The 15645-nt window shown below is 43.3% G+C and overlaps 1 protein-coding gene across 4 annotated transcripts in view; it reads right to left on the minus strand.

Annotated features, from left to right (window-relative positions):
- Positions 1 to 15645, minus strand: part of SIM2 (SIM bHLH transcription factor 2) — a 200431-nt gene that overhangs the window by 38143 nt on the left and 146643 nt on the right. For all 4 annotated transcript variants that reach the window (XM_082246947.1, XM_082246946.1, XM_082246945.1 and 1 more), the window contains one exon: positions 2469 to 2554. In XM_082246947.1, the coding sequence (XP_082103073.1) occupies positions 2469 to 2554 (86 nt within the window). The remainder of the gene's footprint in view (positions 1 to 2468; positions 2555 to 15645) is intronic.

Below are 15645 nucleotides of genomic sequence, written 5' to 3' on the forward strand. Positions count from 1 at the left end.
CAGGTAAGCAAGAGGTCAGCTTCAGGACAGAAGGAAGTCAACTGCTAGTCAGAAGGAGGTCAGCTGCAGGTGAGAAGAAGGTCAAGTGCAGGTCAGAAGACGTTCATCTGCAAGAGCAGGAAGTCAACTGCAGGACAGAAGGAGGTCAAATTAACTTCAAGTCAGAAGAAGATCAACTTCAGGTAAGCAAGAGGTCAACTTCAGGACAGAAAGAAGTCAATTGCTAGTTAGAAGGAGGTCAGCTGCAGGTGAGAAGAAGGTCAAGTGCAGGTCAGAAGAAGTTCATCTGCAGAGCAGGAAGTCAACTGCAGGACAGAAGGAGGTCAAATTAACTTCAAGTCAGAAGAAGATCAACTTCAGGTAAGCAAGAGGTCAACTTCAGGACAGAAGGAAGTCAACTGCTAGTTAGAAGAAGGTCAGCTGCAGGTGAGAAGAAGGTCAAGTGCAGGTCAGAAGAAGTTCATCTGAAAGAGCAGGAAGTTAACTGCAGGATAGAAGGAGGTCAACTGCAGGACAGAATGAGGTCAAATTAACTTCAAGTCAGAAGAAGATCAACTTCAGGTAAGCAAGAGGTCAACTCCAGGACAGAAGGAAGTCAGCTGCTAGTCAGAAGGAGGTCAGCTGCAGGTGAGAAGAAGGTCAAGTGCAGGTCAGAAGAAGTTCATCTGCAAGAGCAGGAAGTTAACTGCAGGATAGAAGGAGGTCAACTGCAGGACAGAAGAAGTACAAATGAAGGTCAGTATACAAGTAACATAAGGTTAGAAGGAGGTCAACCCCAGCTAAGCAAGAGGTCAACTTCAGGAGAGGAGGAGATCAGCTGCAGTATAGGAGTTCAACTGAAGGTCAGAATAGGAGCAATTTCAGGTCAAATGGAGGTCAACTTGACCTAAGAAGGAGGTCAGAAGAGACCTGCAGAAAGGAAAGATGTCAACTTCAGAAGAGAAGGATGTCAACTTCAAGTCAGAAGAAGTTCAACTGCAGGTCAGAAGGAGGTCATCTGCAGAGCAGGAGGTCAACAGCTGGAGAGAAGGAGGTTCACTTAAAGTCAGATACAGGTCAACTTCAGGTCAGAAGAAGGGCAACTTCTAGTCAGAATGAGGTCAACTGCATTTCGAATTCACCTGTCAATAAACCTACTTTCAATTTACCAACATCTATGAGGTATTAGAGCCTACTTGATTGGATATTAAATTGAACTAATTGTTTAGATAGCCCCCCACTTGGTAAATCTAATGAGGAGTGTACAGTCAGATTTAACAAATAAAGCTAGCTACAGTTCAATATACTCTCTATTACCCTATAGGAACCCATTTAGGCTGAGTTTTTAACCACTTTACCACCGGAGGATTTTGCTGTCTTACGTCCAGGCCACTTTTTGCGATTCGGCACTGTGCAACTTTAACTGACAATTGCGCGGACGTGCGACGCCGTACCCAAACAAAATTTATGTCTTTTTTTTCCCCACAAACAGAGCTTTCTTTTGGTGGTATGTGATCACCTGTGCGATTTTTACTTTTTGCGCTATAAACAAAAAAAGAGCGTAAATTTTGAAAAAATAACACTATTTTTCACATTTTTTTATATGAAATTCCCCCCCAAAAAAATGTAAAAATCTAAATTTTTTTAAGTTTTTGGCCAATTTGTTTTCTGCTACATATGTTTGGCAAAAAAAATCGCAATAAGCGTATTTTGATTGGTTTGCGCAAAAGTTATTGCGTTTACTAACTAAGGGAAAGATTTCTGTCATTTTTGGTGTTTTTTTTTTTAACGAGTAATGGCGGCGATCTGCGATTTTTTTTGCGGACTGCGACATTGGGGCGGACAGATCGGACCCTTGACTGACATTTTTGACACTTTTGGGGGTACCAGTGACATTACTACAGTAATCAGTGCTATAAATATGCACTGTTACTGTAAAAATTACACTGGCAGGGAAGGGGTTAATTTTTATTGGTGATCAAGGGGTTACTGTATGCCTGGTGCTTACTGACGTGTGTGGGGGGAGGGGACTATGTGACAGAAGGACAGATCGCAGGTTCAGCTATGCTGAACCCTGCAATCTGACCCTGACTGTCACTTAGGAGATCCGCCCGCTTTGTTTACACAAGCAGGCGGATCTCCACACTAGATCCCCGACGATCGGGGAAGAGCAGCGGCGATCACCGCCGCTCCTCCCCTGGCCCGACTCCCGCTGTGATTGAATACAGCGGGAGCGAGCCTCCGGCGGCGCGCACGCGCCGCCGAGAAGGGGGAGTGTCTGGTGACGTAGGTCTACGTCGCCAGACGTTATTGAGCCACTTTGCCGCAGTACAGCTCTAGTGAGCAGTGCGGAAGTGGTTAATCTCCTTCAGTTGTCACTTTCCAGAGCAGGATTAATATGGATTGTTTGATGTGTGGCAACAGAGAAAGTGCCATTGACAAGCAGTGAAAAAAACTCAGCAGTGTCTCCGCAATGATCAGTACATTACCTTGTATCCACTACACGTCAGGCCTGCGTTCCGTTTGGCCAACACACATTTCATCCGTAGAAAGAAAGACCTCTCAATTTCACATTCTGAAAAAGAATGAATATCATAGTTCAAATCAATTTCATTTTTTTAACTGAATTTATATTTATAAAAAAAAAAAACAATTAATAAAAAAAAAAATATATATATATATATATATATATATATATATATATATATATACACACACACACACACACACAGTGTCTTAAAAAAGTAATCATACCCCTTGAAATTTTCCACATTCTGTCATGTTAAAACAAAAAACGTAAATGGATTTTATGTGAAAGACCAACACAAAGTGGCACATATTTGTGAAGTGGAAGGAAAATGATGGTTTTCAACATTTTGTACAAATAAATATGTGAAAAGTGTGACGTGCATACAGCTGCAAGTCTTTTTGGGGATGTCTCTACCAGCTTTAAACATTTAGAGAGTGAAATGTTTGCCCATTCTTCTTTTCAAAATAGCTCAAGCTCTGTCAGATTGGATGGAGAGCGTCTGTGAACAGCAATTTTCAAGTCTTGCCACAGATTCTCAATTGGTTTTAGGTCTGGGCTTTGACTGGGCCATTCTAACACAGTAATATGCTTTGATTGAAATCATTCCATTGTAGCTCTAGCTGTATGTTTAGGGTCGTTGTCCTGCTGAAAGGTGAACCTCCGCCCCAGTCTGAAAGTTTTTTGCAAACTATAACAGGTTTTATTCTAATATCGCACTATATTTGGCTCCATCCATCTTCCCATCAACTCTGACCAGCTTCCCTGTCCCTGCTGAAGAAAAGCATCCCCACAACATGATGCTCCCACCACCATGTTTCACAGTGGGGTTGGTGTGTTCAGAATGATGTGTAGTGTTAGTTTTCCGCCACACATAGCGTTTTGCTTTTAGGCCAAAAAGTTAAATTTTGGTCTCATCTGACCAGAGCACCTTCTCCCACATGTTTGCAGTTTGTGAGAAGCCGTGGGGGGGGGGGCAGCAGAAGGGACTTCTTATGACGGGGCTTATTTCAACATCAGCTTTCCTCCTTCCACTCTTCCATAAAGGCCAGATTTGTGGAGTACATGACTGATAGTTGTCCTGTGGACAGATTCTCCCACCTGAGCTGTGGATCTCTGCAGCTCCTCCAGGGTTACCATGGGCCTCTTGGCTGCTTCTCTGATTAATGCTCTCCTTGTCCGGCCTGTCAGCTTAGGTGGACGGCCATGTCCTGGTAGCTTTGCAGTTGTGCCATACTCTTTCTGTTTTCAGATGATGGATTGAACAGTGCTCTGTGAGATGTTCAAAGCTTGGGATATTTTTTTTATAACCTAACCTGGCTTTAAACTTCTCCACAACTTTATCCCTGACTTATCTGGTGTGTTCCTTTGCCTTCATGGTGCTGTTTGTTCACTAACGTTCTCTAACAAACCTCTGAGGGCTTCACAGAACAGCTGTTTTATATTGAGATTAAATTACACACAGGTGGACTCTATTTACTAATCATAGTGGCTCTTCAGTAATTTTTTCATCTTGCCACCTAATACATCTTTTGCCCTTGTTGTTTTAACTGGATAGTAAAACATTTTTTTTTCTGCCAGTAAATACCTTATACAGCCCACTTCCTCTTTATTGTCTGGTAAAAAGCCTAGGCTGCAGACATCGTGCACAGCTCTCTCTCTAACTCTCGTGAGAGTTTGCCAGCAAGGCAAGAGGGATTATTCATAGGAAAGCCAATGATAGCTGCAGAGCTGGAGGGGGCTGGATGAGGGCGGAGATAACAGAAGACTATAGAGATCTATTCATCCAGAGAGCCACCATTATTTTCCAGCACTGCCTTGGGCATGGAGTTCACCAGAGCTTCACAGGTTGCCACTGGAGTCCTCTTCCACTCCTCTATGACGACATCACGGAGCTGGTGGATGTTAGAGACCTTGCATTCCTCCACCTTCCATTTGAGGATGCCCCACAGATGCACAATAGGGTTTAGGTTTGGAGACATGCTTGGCCAGTCCATCACCTTTACTCTCAGCTTCTTTAGCAAGGCAGTGGTCATCTTGGAGATGTGTTTGGGGTCGTTATCATGTTGGAATCCTGTCCTGCGGCCCAGTCTCCGAAGAAAGGGGATCATACTCTGCTTCAGTATGTCACAGTACATGTTGGCATTCATGGTTCCCTCAATGAACTGTAGCTCCCCAGTGCCGGCAGCACTCATGCAGCCCCAGACCATGACACTCCCACCACCATGCTTGACTGTAGGCAAGACACACTTGTCTTTGTACTCCCTTTACCTGGTCGGCACCGTACAAGCTTGACACCATCTGAACCAAATACGTTTATCTGGGTCTCATCAGACCACAGAACATGGCTCCGGTAATCCATGTATCTAGTCTGCTTGTCTTCAGCAAACTGTTTTCGGGTTTTCTTGTTCATCATCTTTAGAAGAGGCTTCCTTCTGGGACGATAGCCATGCAGACCAATTTGATGCAGTGTGCAGTGTATGGTCTGAGCACAGACAGGCTGACCCCCCACCCCTTCAACCTCTGCGGCAATGCTGGCAGCACTTATATGTCTATTTCCCAAAGACAACTTCTGGATATGACCAAGTGCTAGTGCTTGTATAACTAAAAAGTGCCTTGGTGCATAAATGATAATGCTGGCCGCTCCCCTCCTGGTTTGGCTCACAAGTTATAATGAGCCAAACCCGCTTTGTGCACACGCAGGTGCTAATAGGTATGGATAGGTAGCTTCCTCCTGTCCTCCCTCTGTACAAAGGTACTACAGGTGAAAAATGACCAGATCCGCAGTGTCACTGACACAATGAAGGGGGTAGGGTGGTCGCCTCCTCACACTCCTCTCTCCACCATCATGATACGATACATGTGTAAAAGAAATACAACGATCTAGTGCTCTCTGTAACGTATACTTTTATTGGGGTAAAATAAAACAGAAAACCACTCACATGAGCTGGCACTCAGCTAGAGACCTTGGTCTCTTGATACCTACACAGTTTAGAAGATCATCACCCACTTTTATGGACTCTGGTGCACTTATTTTTATTTTTATTCTTATTTTCACACTATTGTATGCATATGTGTGACTATTTATTTGAATGAGCTCTTATTGTGATATTATTCCTTTATCATAACAATTGTTTTATTCACCAAAATAGTTCTTATCACCTGGATTGTTTTTTTATCACATAATTTAAGAGCACTTGCACTTTGATTGTGATAGATTTTTATATGTATTTATTTATTAAAGCCCCGTACACACGTACCGATTGTCGGCCGCAAATATTCGGTCGCCGACCGATTGGCCGATTGTAGGCTTGTTAGTATGATGCTTCCGACAGCCGACAGCGCATTTTCGGCCGAACAGAATCTGTTGTGCAGACTTTAAAATATTTGTTGGCCGTCACCAGAACGGCCGATTGTTCGCCAGTCAGTACAGAATTCGGCCGACAATCAGTAGATTTGCAAGACTGGGCATGCTCAGAAAAGAAAAAACACACGGAAAGTTAACCATCACATGACATCACTTCTGCAGTCGGCTGTTGTTGGCCGACAAAATTCGTGTGCAGTCTTTTGCAGTTTTCAACCGACAGGACAGCCCTGGACAAAAGACGGCCGATCGTTCGGCCGACGATCGCTACGTGTGTACGGGGCTTTACAGACACAGATGTTTTGCTAATTGACACCCATTGTGTATATTTAATGTATTTATCCTTAGGCGCTACATAGTTATTATTTTTGGATTGTTTCTGGTGTAGGGTGAATGCACTTTTAGCTATTATTGGGGTACTAGCTTTTTTCATCTTTTATTGGTTAGCACTGATTAATTACTCTTTATCAACTAACCATGAGTGAAAGAAAAGTTTTTGTGTTATCATTCATATTCTCAGAAAAATGGCCAAGAAATCATAAATTCTGCCAGGGAATATGAGCACAACTTTGTGTGTGTGTGTGTATATATATATATATATATATATATATATATATATATATATATATATACTAGAAACCCTATTAAAAAAATTAAGAAATATCAATAAGAATATTCACTAAGTTTATCTTTAAAAAAAAAAAGTATTAAAAATTTTAAAATAACTTCACATTCTTCAATTAACTAAAAAGTCATTGAGGTCCACACACTGAGTGTATTTTTTTCTTTTTTGCACATCTTTAGTTATCGTTTGATGCAAATCTGGTAAAACTATTTTCAACTAAATGTAATAAGTAGCAGCCCAGTGTCATGTAAATCTTCGGCTATTTGTTTTATCTAAAAAGACTTATTAAACAAGCTTTGTGGATTACTTGTAATATAGCGGGGATCATGGTTTCATATGGAACAGAATATGACTAAGGCTACTTTAATATTTTGTTACACGTGCTTATGCAGACAAGCCGCCTTTTCACCGTGAACCAGAAGCGACCGGCGGTGCGAGTTCTCAGTGTTGGAAAACGTTGGGATTAGAAATAATTGTGCCCACAGAATCCAGGTAATTGCAGGTCTCTGAGTAAATAATAGCGTATCTATTTACCTTGTCACTTCCAATGCTCTTTTTGAAAGTGGGTTAATGTTGAAATAATAGTCATTTTGTAAGTAATTTCCCGCAGGTTGTAGAGGCCTCTGGTTCATTAGCAAACAACTGCTATGGGAGCCGGACAATTTCAGTATGTTAACACTCTGTACGTGACAAGCGCGGGCTATGAAAACCTTCTTCTGTATTCTGGCAGTACATGGCACAGATACACCTAAAATGTGTCTATAATATGCCCCTTGTGTCACTTCAACTGAAATATATTGGTACAGACAGCATGCGGATCAGTGCTGAAGTTCTGGACCATGCGGGAACAAATGCGCCCGGGGGTGGACCACCCGTGCTGTGTACAGCCCGCCATACAAGTGAGTGACTCCATGCAACCCTACTCTTGTAAATGCCAATGCTTCTTTGCATCTGCATTTAATCACAAAGGCATTTGTGACGTATTTCATGAATGCAGAACTTCCACATTCAGAAAAGACATTGGATGCACATGCGTGGGTGAACGTCAATGCAAAGAAGCATTGACGTTTACAAGAGTATGGCTGTATATAGCCAGGACCGGCCTTACTCTATCCCGTGGGGTCCATTGGACCCTGGTGGAACTTTAAGAGGGGTGGACAATTGGTGCTCAAGATTTTTTTTTTTTTTTACAGCAGCCTTGTGACAGAGACGGCAGCCCTGCTGCCCTATAAAAAGGCCACCCTGCTGCCCTGTAAAAAGGCCGCCTTGCTGTCCTGTAAAAAGGCCGCCCTGCTGCCCTGTAAAAAGGCCGCCTTGCTGCCCTGTAAAAAGGCTGCCCTGCTGCCCTGTAAAAAGGCCAACCTGCTGCTCTGTAAAAAGGCTGCCCTGCTGCCCTATAAAAAGGCCGCCCTGCTGCCCTGTAAAAAGGCCGACTTGCTGCCCTGTAAAAAGGCTGCCCTGTTGCCCTGTAAAAAGGCCACCCTGCTGCCCTGTAAAAAGGCCGCCTTGCTGCCCTGTAAAAAGGCTGCCCTGTGAAAAGCCTGCCTTGCTGCCCTGTAAAAAGGCCACCCTGCTGCCCTGTAAAAAGGCCGCCTTGCTGCCCTGTAAAAAGGCTGCCCTGCTGCCCTGTAAAAAGGCCACCCTGCTGCCCTGTAAAAAGGCTGCCCTGCTTCCCTCAACACGCATACTCATAGCTGCCAGGCACAAGGGTGCTCGCACAGAGTCTTACACCAGCTGTTAAACACCCAAGCGCACATAAAGAGCTCAGGTGTGTGTGCTGCCGGGGGCGTGGTACCCACAGGAGACAGAGAGCAATGAAAGATCTCTTCCCCACTGTCATTCTTGGTCCCCAGGCAGCACAATGTCTTAGGCCAGCCCTGCATATAGGCATTTACTTGGCAGGCTGTATGTGGAAAGTATGGCTCCCCTGGCATGGGAAATGGGCATGGAAATAGGTATGAACCCTTTCAATTTATTTTTGGCAGGGAAGCGGGAGGGGAGAAGAGCAATAGAGAGGGTGAGGGTAGAAAAGAGGGGGAAAAAAGATTGTGAAATTATGCGGGGCTTTGTGTATCATCCTCACAAATGAAATATATATATATATACTGCTTTCTTAACCACTTGCTGACTGCCTACCCCATATTTACTGCGGCAGGTTGGCTCTAATGCAAGAAAATCCCTACCTGCACGTTATTTCGTGAAAAAGCCACTGGGTGGCGCGCATGTGCCGCCAGGAGCGCAATGGGGCACTGATTGGACACAGGGAATGCCAATCAGATGGTCTGCCGGCCAACCGTTATTGTTTCCCAGAGAGGCAGAACGGCGATCTGTAAACAAGACAGATCGCCATTCTGACAAGGAAGAAGATGGAGATCTTGTGTTCCTGCTAAGCAGGAACATGAGTCTCTGTCTTCATTCAGTCAGAGCAACCCTCACACAGCTAGAAAGCACCCCCTAGGGACACACTTAACCCTTTGATCGTCCCTGATGTTAATCCCTCTTCTGCCAGTGTCATTAGTACAGTAACAGTGCATATTTTTAGCACTGATCACTGTATTAGTGTCACTAGTCCCAAAAAAAGTGTCAGGTGTCCGATTTGTCTGCTGCAATGTCACAGTCCCGGTAAAAATCACTCATCACTGCTATTATTAGTAAAAAAATAAAAATAAATAAAAATTCCATAAAAATATCCCATCGTTTGTAGACGCGGTAACTTTTGCACACACCAATCAATATACACTTATTGAGATTTTTTTTTTTTTTTTACCACAAACATGTAGCAGAATACATATTGGTATAAATTGATGAAGAAATTTGATGTTTTACATTTTTTTATTGGGAATGTTTTATAGCAGAAAGTAAAAAATATTGTTTTTTTTTTTTTTTTTTTTCAAAATTACCGCTCTTTTTTTGTTAATAGTGCAAAAAATAAAAATCAAGAGGTGATCAAATGCCATCAACAGAAAGCTCTCTTTGTGGGAAAAAAAGTACATACATTTTATTTGGGTAGAGTGTCACATGACCGCGCAATTGTCAGTTAAATTAACGCAGTGCCCTTTCGCAAAAAATGGCCTGTTTATTAAGGGGGTAAAACCTTCCGGGGGTGAAGTGGTTAAGAGTCATGAGCTGAGCAGGCGCGCCAGGTACATATGGGTGTATAGTAAATGTGTATGCTGTACTCGGCAATTAGATTGTATAATGTATATTTGCAGTTCTTGTTTTGATCTGTTGTATATTAGGGCTTCTGTATATGTTTATTTTTTTTCAAAAAAATAATAATAACAAAAACAATGCAATATTTGCACACTGCAGTACATTTTTTCTGCTGCTTTATATCCTTTGTCTGATGGGCAGCATCATTCAACCCACTTCCTCTGAGCCCCTAGCCTTTGACTAGACAATAAAAGGAAAAGCAGCACAGCAATGAGCGGATCTCTCTATCACTCTTCGTTTCCTATCAGTATGATCCTTGCCAGCAAATTAAATGACTATCTTGTCGTGCTGCTTCTCCCTCCACCAGTCTGAGCTCTGCAGTACAGGGAAGGCTGATACTAGGTCAAAAAAGTACATTAGCTTCTTCCGGGGCAGAGTTGTGGTTTGGCCCCCAACACTTCAAAGGGAGTGCCTATAAAAAGTAACTAGCTTTCTAATGGGTTAAAGAAAAAAAAAAAAACATAACTGAAAAAAAAAACTCTCAGTGGCGGTTCACACATACAGTATTTGATGCGGGAACTCTGCACATCCACTGCGGGCTCCGCATCGCATCCGACTCGCAGGCAGTTCACACTGCCATATGCGAATCGCTGGGAGTGTTAATACAAAGTTAATGACACCCCCAGATTAGTTTGCATATCGCAGTGCAAACTGTAAGTTCGGACAGGAATCCAATTGCATTGGTGTGAACACCCATGCGATCCGATTCTGGTGCAGACCAAAAAAAGGGTCCTGTGCGACTTTGGTCCGAATGCGATGCGAATTCAACCATGCAATCTGTACAGCTTAATGTGCATCACAAAGATATCGCATATGATTTGCAGGGCAGTGCGGTGTGCGAATCACATGCGATGTCTGACATCAGTGTCCTGATTAACAGTGCAGCCCCAACAGTGCCCATTAACGCTGCTGTTCTATCAGAATACCGCTTCCTATCAGATTTTGCTGCTGGAAGTGACGTTACGGACTAGAACAACGTACTGCGCATGCGCCATGCATTTCAACATGGCCGCTGTGCGTTCCAATAGGTTTCCTAATGTGACAGAACGCAAACGAGGCGGATATCTTGTTACACCCAGCCAAGTCCTGAATTTTACATTTATTTTAGCAGTAAACTCCTTATATACTGAATCATTATAGTATTACATTTCTATTATTATTGTATTATAGTAAATATAGCGAGAAACCTGCAGGCAGAAGGTGGCGACCGCCATCTTGGTACACCCCGCACTGCTCAGCGACAAACTGATTATATAGTGAAATAGATTATTTCACTCGGTCGCGGTAAATAGTCTATTTTAGTATATAAGGTGAGTTTACTGCTAAAATAAATGTAAAATTCAGGACTTGCGTGGGTGTAGTAAGATGTCCGCCTCTGCTTCATGTCCTGTCACATTAGGATGCCTATTGGAACGCATAGCGGCCATGTTGGAACGCATGGTGCATGCGCAGTAAGTTATTCTCACTGCAGAATCTGATAGGTAGCCGTATTCTGATAGAACACTGCCAATTAGTGCCTACCAGTGCTGCAAATCAGTACCCATCAGTGCTGCCAATCAATGCCCATCAGTGCTGCCAATCAGTGCCCACCAGTGCTGCCAATCAGTGCACATCAGTGTTGCCAATCAATGCCCATCAGTGCTGTCAATCAGTGCCCACCAGTGCTGACAATCAGTGCCCATCAGTGCTGCCAATCAGTGCCCACCAGTGCTACCAATCAGGGCCCATCAGTGCTGGCAATCAGTGCCCATCAGTGCTGCCAATCAGTGCTCACCGGTGCTGCCAATCAGTGTCCATCAGTGCAACCTCATCAGCGCACATCAGTAAAGGAGAAAAATTACTTATTTAGAAAATTTTTATAATTGAAACTTAGAATTTATTTTCCAAATTTTCAGTCTATTTTAGTTTCTTTAGCAAAAAAAAAAAAAAAAAAGAAAAACATTGGTGATTAAATACTGCCAAAAGGAAGCTCAATCTGTCTAAATTTTATTTTTATAAAAATGTAGTTTGGGTACACTGTTGCATGACCGCGCGATTGTCATTCAAAGTGTGACAGCGCTCAAAGCTGAAAACTGGCCTAGGCAGAAAGGGGGTGAAAGTACCCAGTAGGCAAATGGTTAAATAAAACCCAGAATCCTATGGGCCCTCCTTTGGCTTCGGCATCCAGAAATGAGTTGAGAGTGTCGCCAGCACTTCATGGGATAACAGGATTACACCTCTTTAGTCTTTTTTCTCATTTGTTATTCCTTGTAAAGTGCGTGTGAGGCAATTGGCTTCTCTCACCGCTGATCGGGGATTAGGCCGAGTTTTCTAGTCAGCCCTCACTCGGCGTGTCCGATACCACAGCATTTTCAGAAGTACTTGGTGTCAGTATTAATATTCTCAGTACGCTGTGATGTGGCATTATGGGGAGACGTGTGGAATATCACCACCGCCGGGCTTCATGCACTGAGAAATGTGAGCTGCCAGGGCTAAAAGTAGCATATTATTATGCCAATTATTCAGCCTGGAAATTCTGAATAATCATCTTTGTGAGGACGTTGTAGGTATTTGCATATAGACTGTGCTGTGTAAATACTGAGCAGGCCCTGCTAGGAAGAGAAGTCATGTTATAACCCCTCCAATAAGCTTGGAACCACATGTCTAGAAACACTCTGCCAGCCTGTTCTACAACTGCCGGGATTACAGCGTCACTTTAACAGAAAAAAAAATGCACATAAGTGTAAAGTGCAGGCACTTAAAGTCAGGTCCATAAATATTGGGACATCAACACAATTCTAATCTTTTTGGCTCTATACACCACCACGATGGATTTGAAATGAAACAAACAAGATGTGCTTTAACTGCAGACTTTCAACTTTAATTTGAGGGTTTTTACATCAAAATCAGGTGAAAGGTGTAGGAATTACAACAGTATATGTGCCTTTCACTTTTTAAGGGACTAAAAGTAATGGGACAATTGGCTGCTCAGCTGTTCCATGGCCAGGTGTGTGTTATTCCCTCATTATCCTATTTACAAGGAGCAGATAAAAGGTCCAGAGTTCATTTCAAGTGTGCTATTTGCATTTGGAATCTCTTGCTGTCAACTCTCAATATGAGATCCAAAGAGCTGTCACTATCAGTGAAGCAAGCCATTATTAGGCTGAAAAAACAAAACAAACCCATCAGAGAGATAGCAAAAACATTAGGTGTGGCCAAATCAACTGTTTGGAACATCCTTAAAAAGAAAGAACGCACCGGTGAGCTCAGCAAAACCAAAAGACTCGGAAGACCATGGAAAACAACTGTGGTGGATGACCGAAGAATTCTTTCCCTGGTGAAGAAAACACCCTTCACAACAGTTGGCCAGATCAAGAACACTCTGCAGGAGGTAGGTGTATGTGTGTCAAAGTCAACAATCAAGAGAAGACTTCACCAGAGTGAATACAGAGGGTTCACCACAAGATGTAAACCATTGGTGAGCCTCAAAAACAGGAAGGCCAGATTAGAGTTTGCCAAACAACATCTAAAAAAGCCTTCACAGTTCTGGAACAACATCCTATGGACAGATGAGACCAAGATCAACTTGTACCAGAGTGATGGGAAGAGAAGAGTATGGAGAAGGAAAGGAACTGCTCATGATCCAAATCATACCACCTCATCAGTGAAGCATGGTGGTGGTAGTGTCATGGCGTGGGCATGTATGGCTGCCAATGGAACTGGTTCTCTTGTATTTATTGATGATGTGACTGCTGACAAAAGCAGCAGGATGAATTCTGAAGCGTTTCTGGCAATATTATCTGCTCATATTCAGCCAAATGCTTCAGAACTCATTGGACGGCGCTTCACAGTGCAGATGGACAATGACCCGAAGCATACTGCAATCATGTTTTTTAAGGGAAAGAAGTGGAATGTTATGCAATGGCCAAGTCAATCGCCTGACCTGAATCTGATTGAGCATGCATTTCACTTGCTGAAGACAAAACTGAAGGGAAAATGCCCCAAGAACAAGCAGGAACTGAAGACAGTTGCAGTAGAGGCCTGGCAGAGCATCACCAGGGATGAAACCCAGCGTCTGGTGATGTCTATGCGTTCCAGACTTCAGGCTGCAATTGACTGCAAAGGATTTGCAACCAAGTATTAAAAAGTAAAAGTTTGATTTATGATTGTTAATCTGTCCCATTACTTTTGGTCCCTTAAAAAGTGGGAGGCACATATACAAACTGTTGTAATTCTTACACCTTTCACCTGATTTGGATGTAAATACCCTAAAATTAAAGCTGAAAGTCTGCAGTTAAAGCACATATTGTTTGTTTCATTCCAAATCCATTGTGGTGGTGTATAGAGCCAAAAAGATTAGAATTGTGTAGATGTCCCAATATTTATGGACCTGACTGTATGCTAGCCATACACTAGTCGAAAAATCATTAAAGAGGAAGCAAACCCTCGACAAAAAAATGAGGAAAAAAAAGCTGTAAGACAAAGGCATAATGAGCTAGTATGCATCACATACTAGCTCATTATGAAATACTTACCTTAAAACGAAGCCCCCACAGTGCCACCCGCTCAGCGACAGCACGGCTGACATGTTCGGCCATCCTGCTTCCTGGTTCGCGTCCTCCGGTCATCTGATTGGCTGGAGGCGAGATTACATCACTCCCACGCATGCGCGTGGGAGCCGCCGTTCACGGCACGGGGCTCTGAAGGAACAGCAAGGGTGGCCGTTCCTTCAGAGCACATGCGCTGATGACGTCATCGGCTGCATTAAAAGTAAATATCTCAGAAATGGTGCATGTTTACGAAATATTTACAGCACCTATAGGTAACCCTTATTAAAGGCTCACCTATAGGTAAATATCAACAAAGTGGGTTTACAACCAATTTAAAAAATCTGTCATTTGGTCCGTTCGTTCGTTTTTCATCCAGTTATTGGGCACAAATAGAAAATCAGTTTTAACTTTTCCGAGCCAAAAAAATTGAAGGAACAATTTGGAAAATTCTGACGAATGAACGATAATCTGGAAGGTTAATGCGTTTCTCGACAGAACTGTTTGCACTCGGTATATGTGACAAAATTAACGAAAAACTGATTCATTTATGTCCATTGAACGATTTATCAATAAAAATTTGGTCATTACATGATGGCCAGTGGCGGCTGGTGCATTGGGGACGCAGGGGCGCCACCCCACCCCCCCTATCCATGCGTCCGGCCCCCTAATCTACATGCAGGGCGCCGGACGCATGGATTCCAATGGGGTTTTTTTTTTTTTTAAGCACATGATTAGAACCAGAGGCTCTAATAGGCTTAAAAAAAGGGTGGGCCCTCAAAAGGATGGGCCCTCCTTACCCAACCCTCCCCTCCCAGTTGTGTGACAATAGTGAATGAATATTCGCTATTATCACATGGATCCTCCTCCCAGCCAATCAAGAAGCGAGTCCTGAGACCTGTTTCCCGATTGCCCGAAAGGAGATGCCATGCCATTGGCCAAGAAGGAGGAGGAGGGAGGAGACGAAGGGGAAGCTGCCGCCGCTGCTGGGGAAAGCCTTTGCCGCCTGCTCTCCACTTCAGTCCAGGGTGAGTGAGTAGGGGGGGATGGTATGGTGAGCAAGCTGGTGTGGTCCACTCCCCCCGGCCCATGGAGCACCAGCCGCCACTGATTTTTCTTAGGCCTCTGGCATGCAATACTCCTGTTTGAGCATCTCCTTTTTCAGCTGTAAATTTCAGGCGTATGTGTCTTATTGAAATGCGCGCATTTTCGAGCTTTCGCATGCATTTTCGCGCATTCGCGTTTGTGCAGATTTGCGAAAATTTGCGTCTTCTCGCACAAATGTATTCTCGTGTTCTTGTAAAATATGTAAATTAGCATATTTTCCAGACCAACAGTATGTTCGCTTGCATTCATCAACAGTATTTGCGTGCATGTGTGCACATTAGGCGTAAATTACTGTCCAAAAATG

Source organism: Pelophylax lessonae (assembly GCF_965119305.1).
Source record: "Pelophylax lessonae genome assembly, chromosome: 2".
In the NCBI taxonomy this organism is placed as follows: domain Eukaryota; kingdom Metazoa; phylum Chordata; class Amphibia; order Anura; family Ranidae; genus Pelophylax; species Pelophylax lessonae.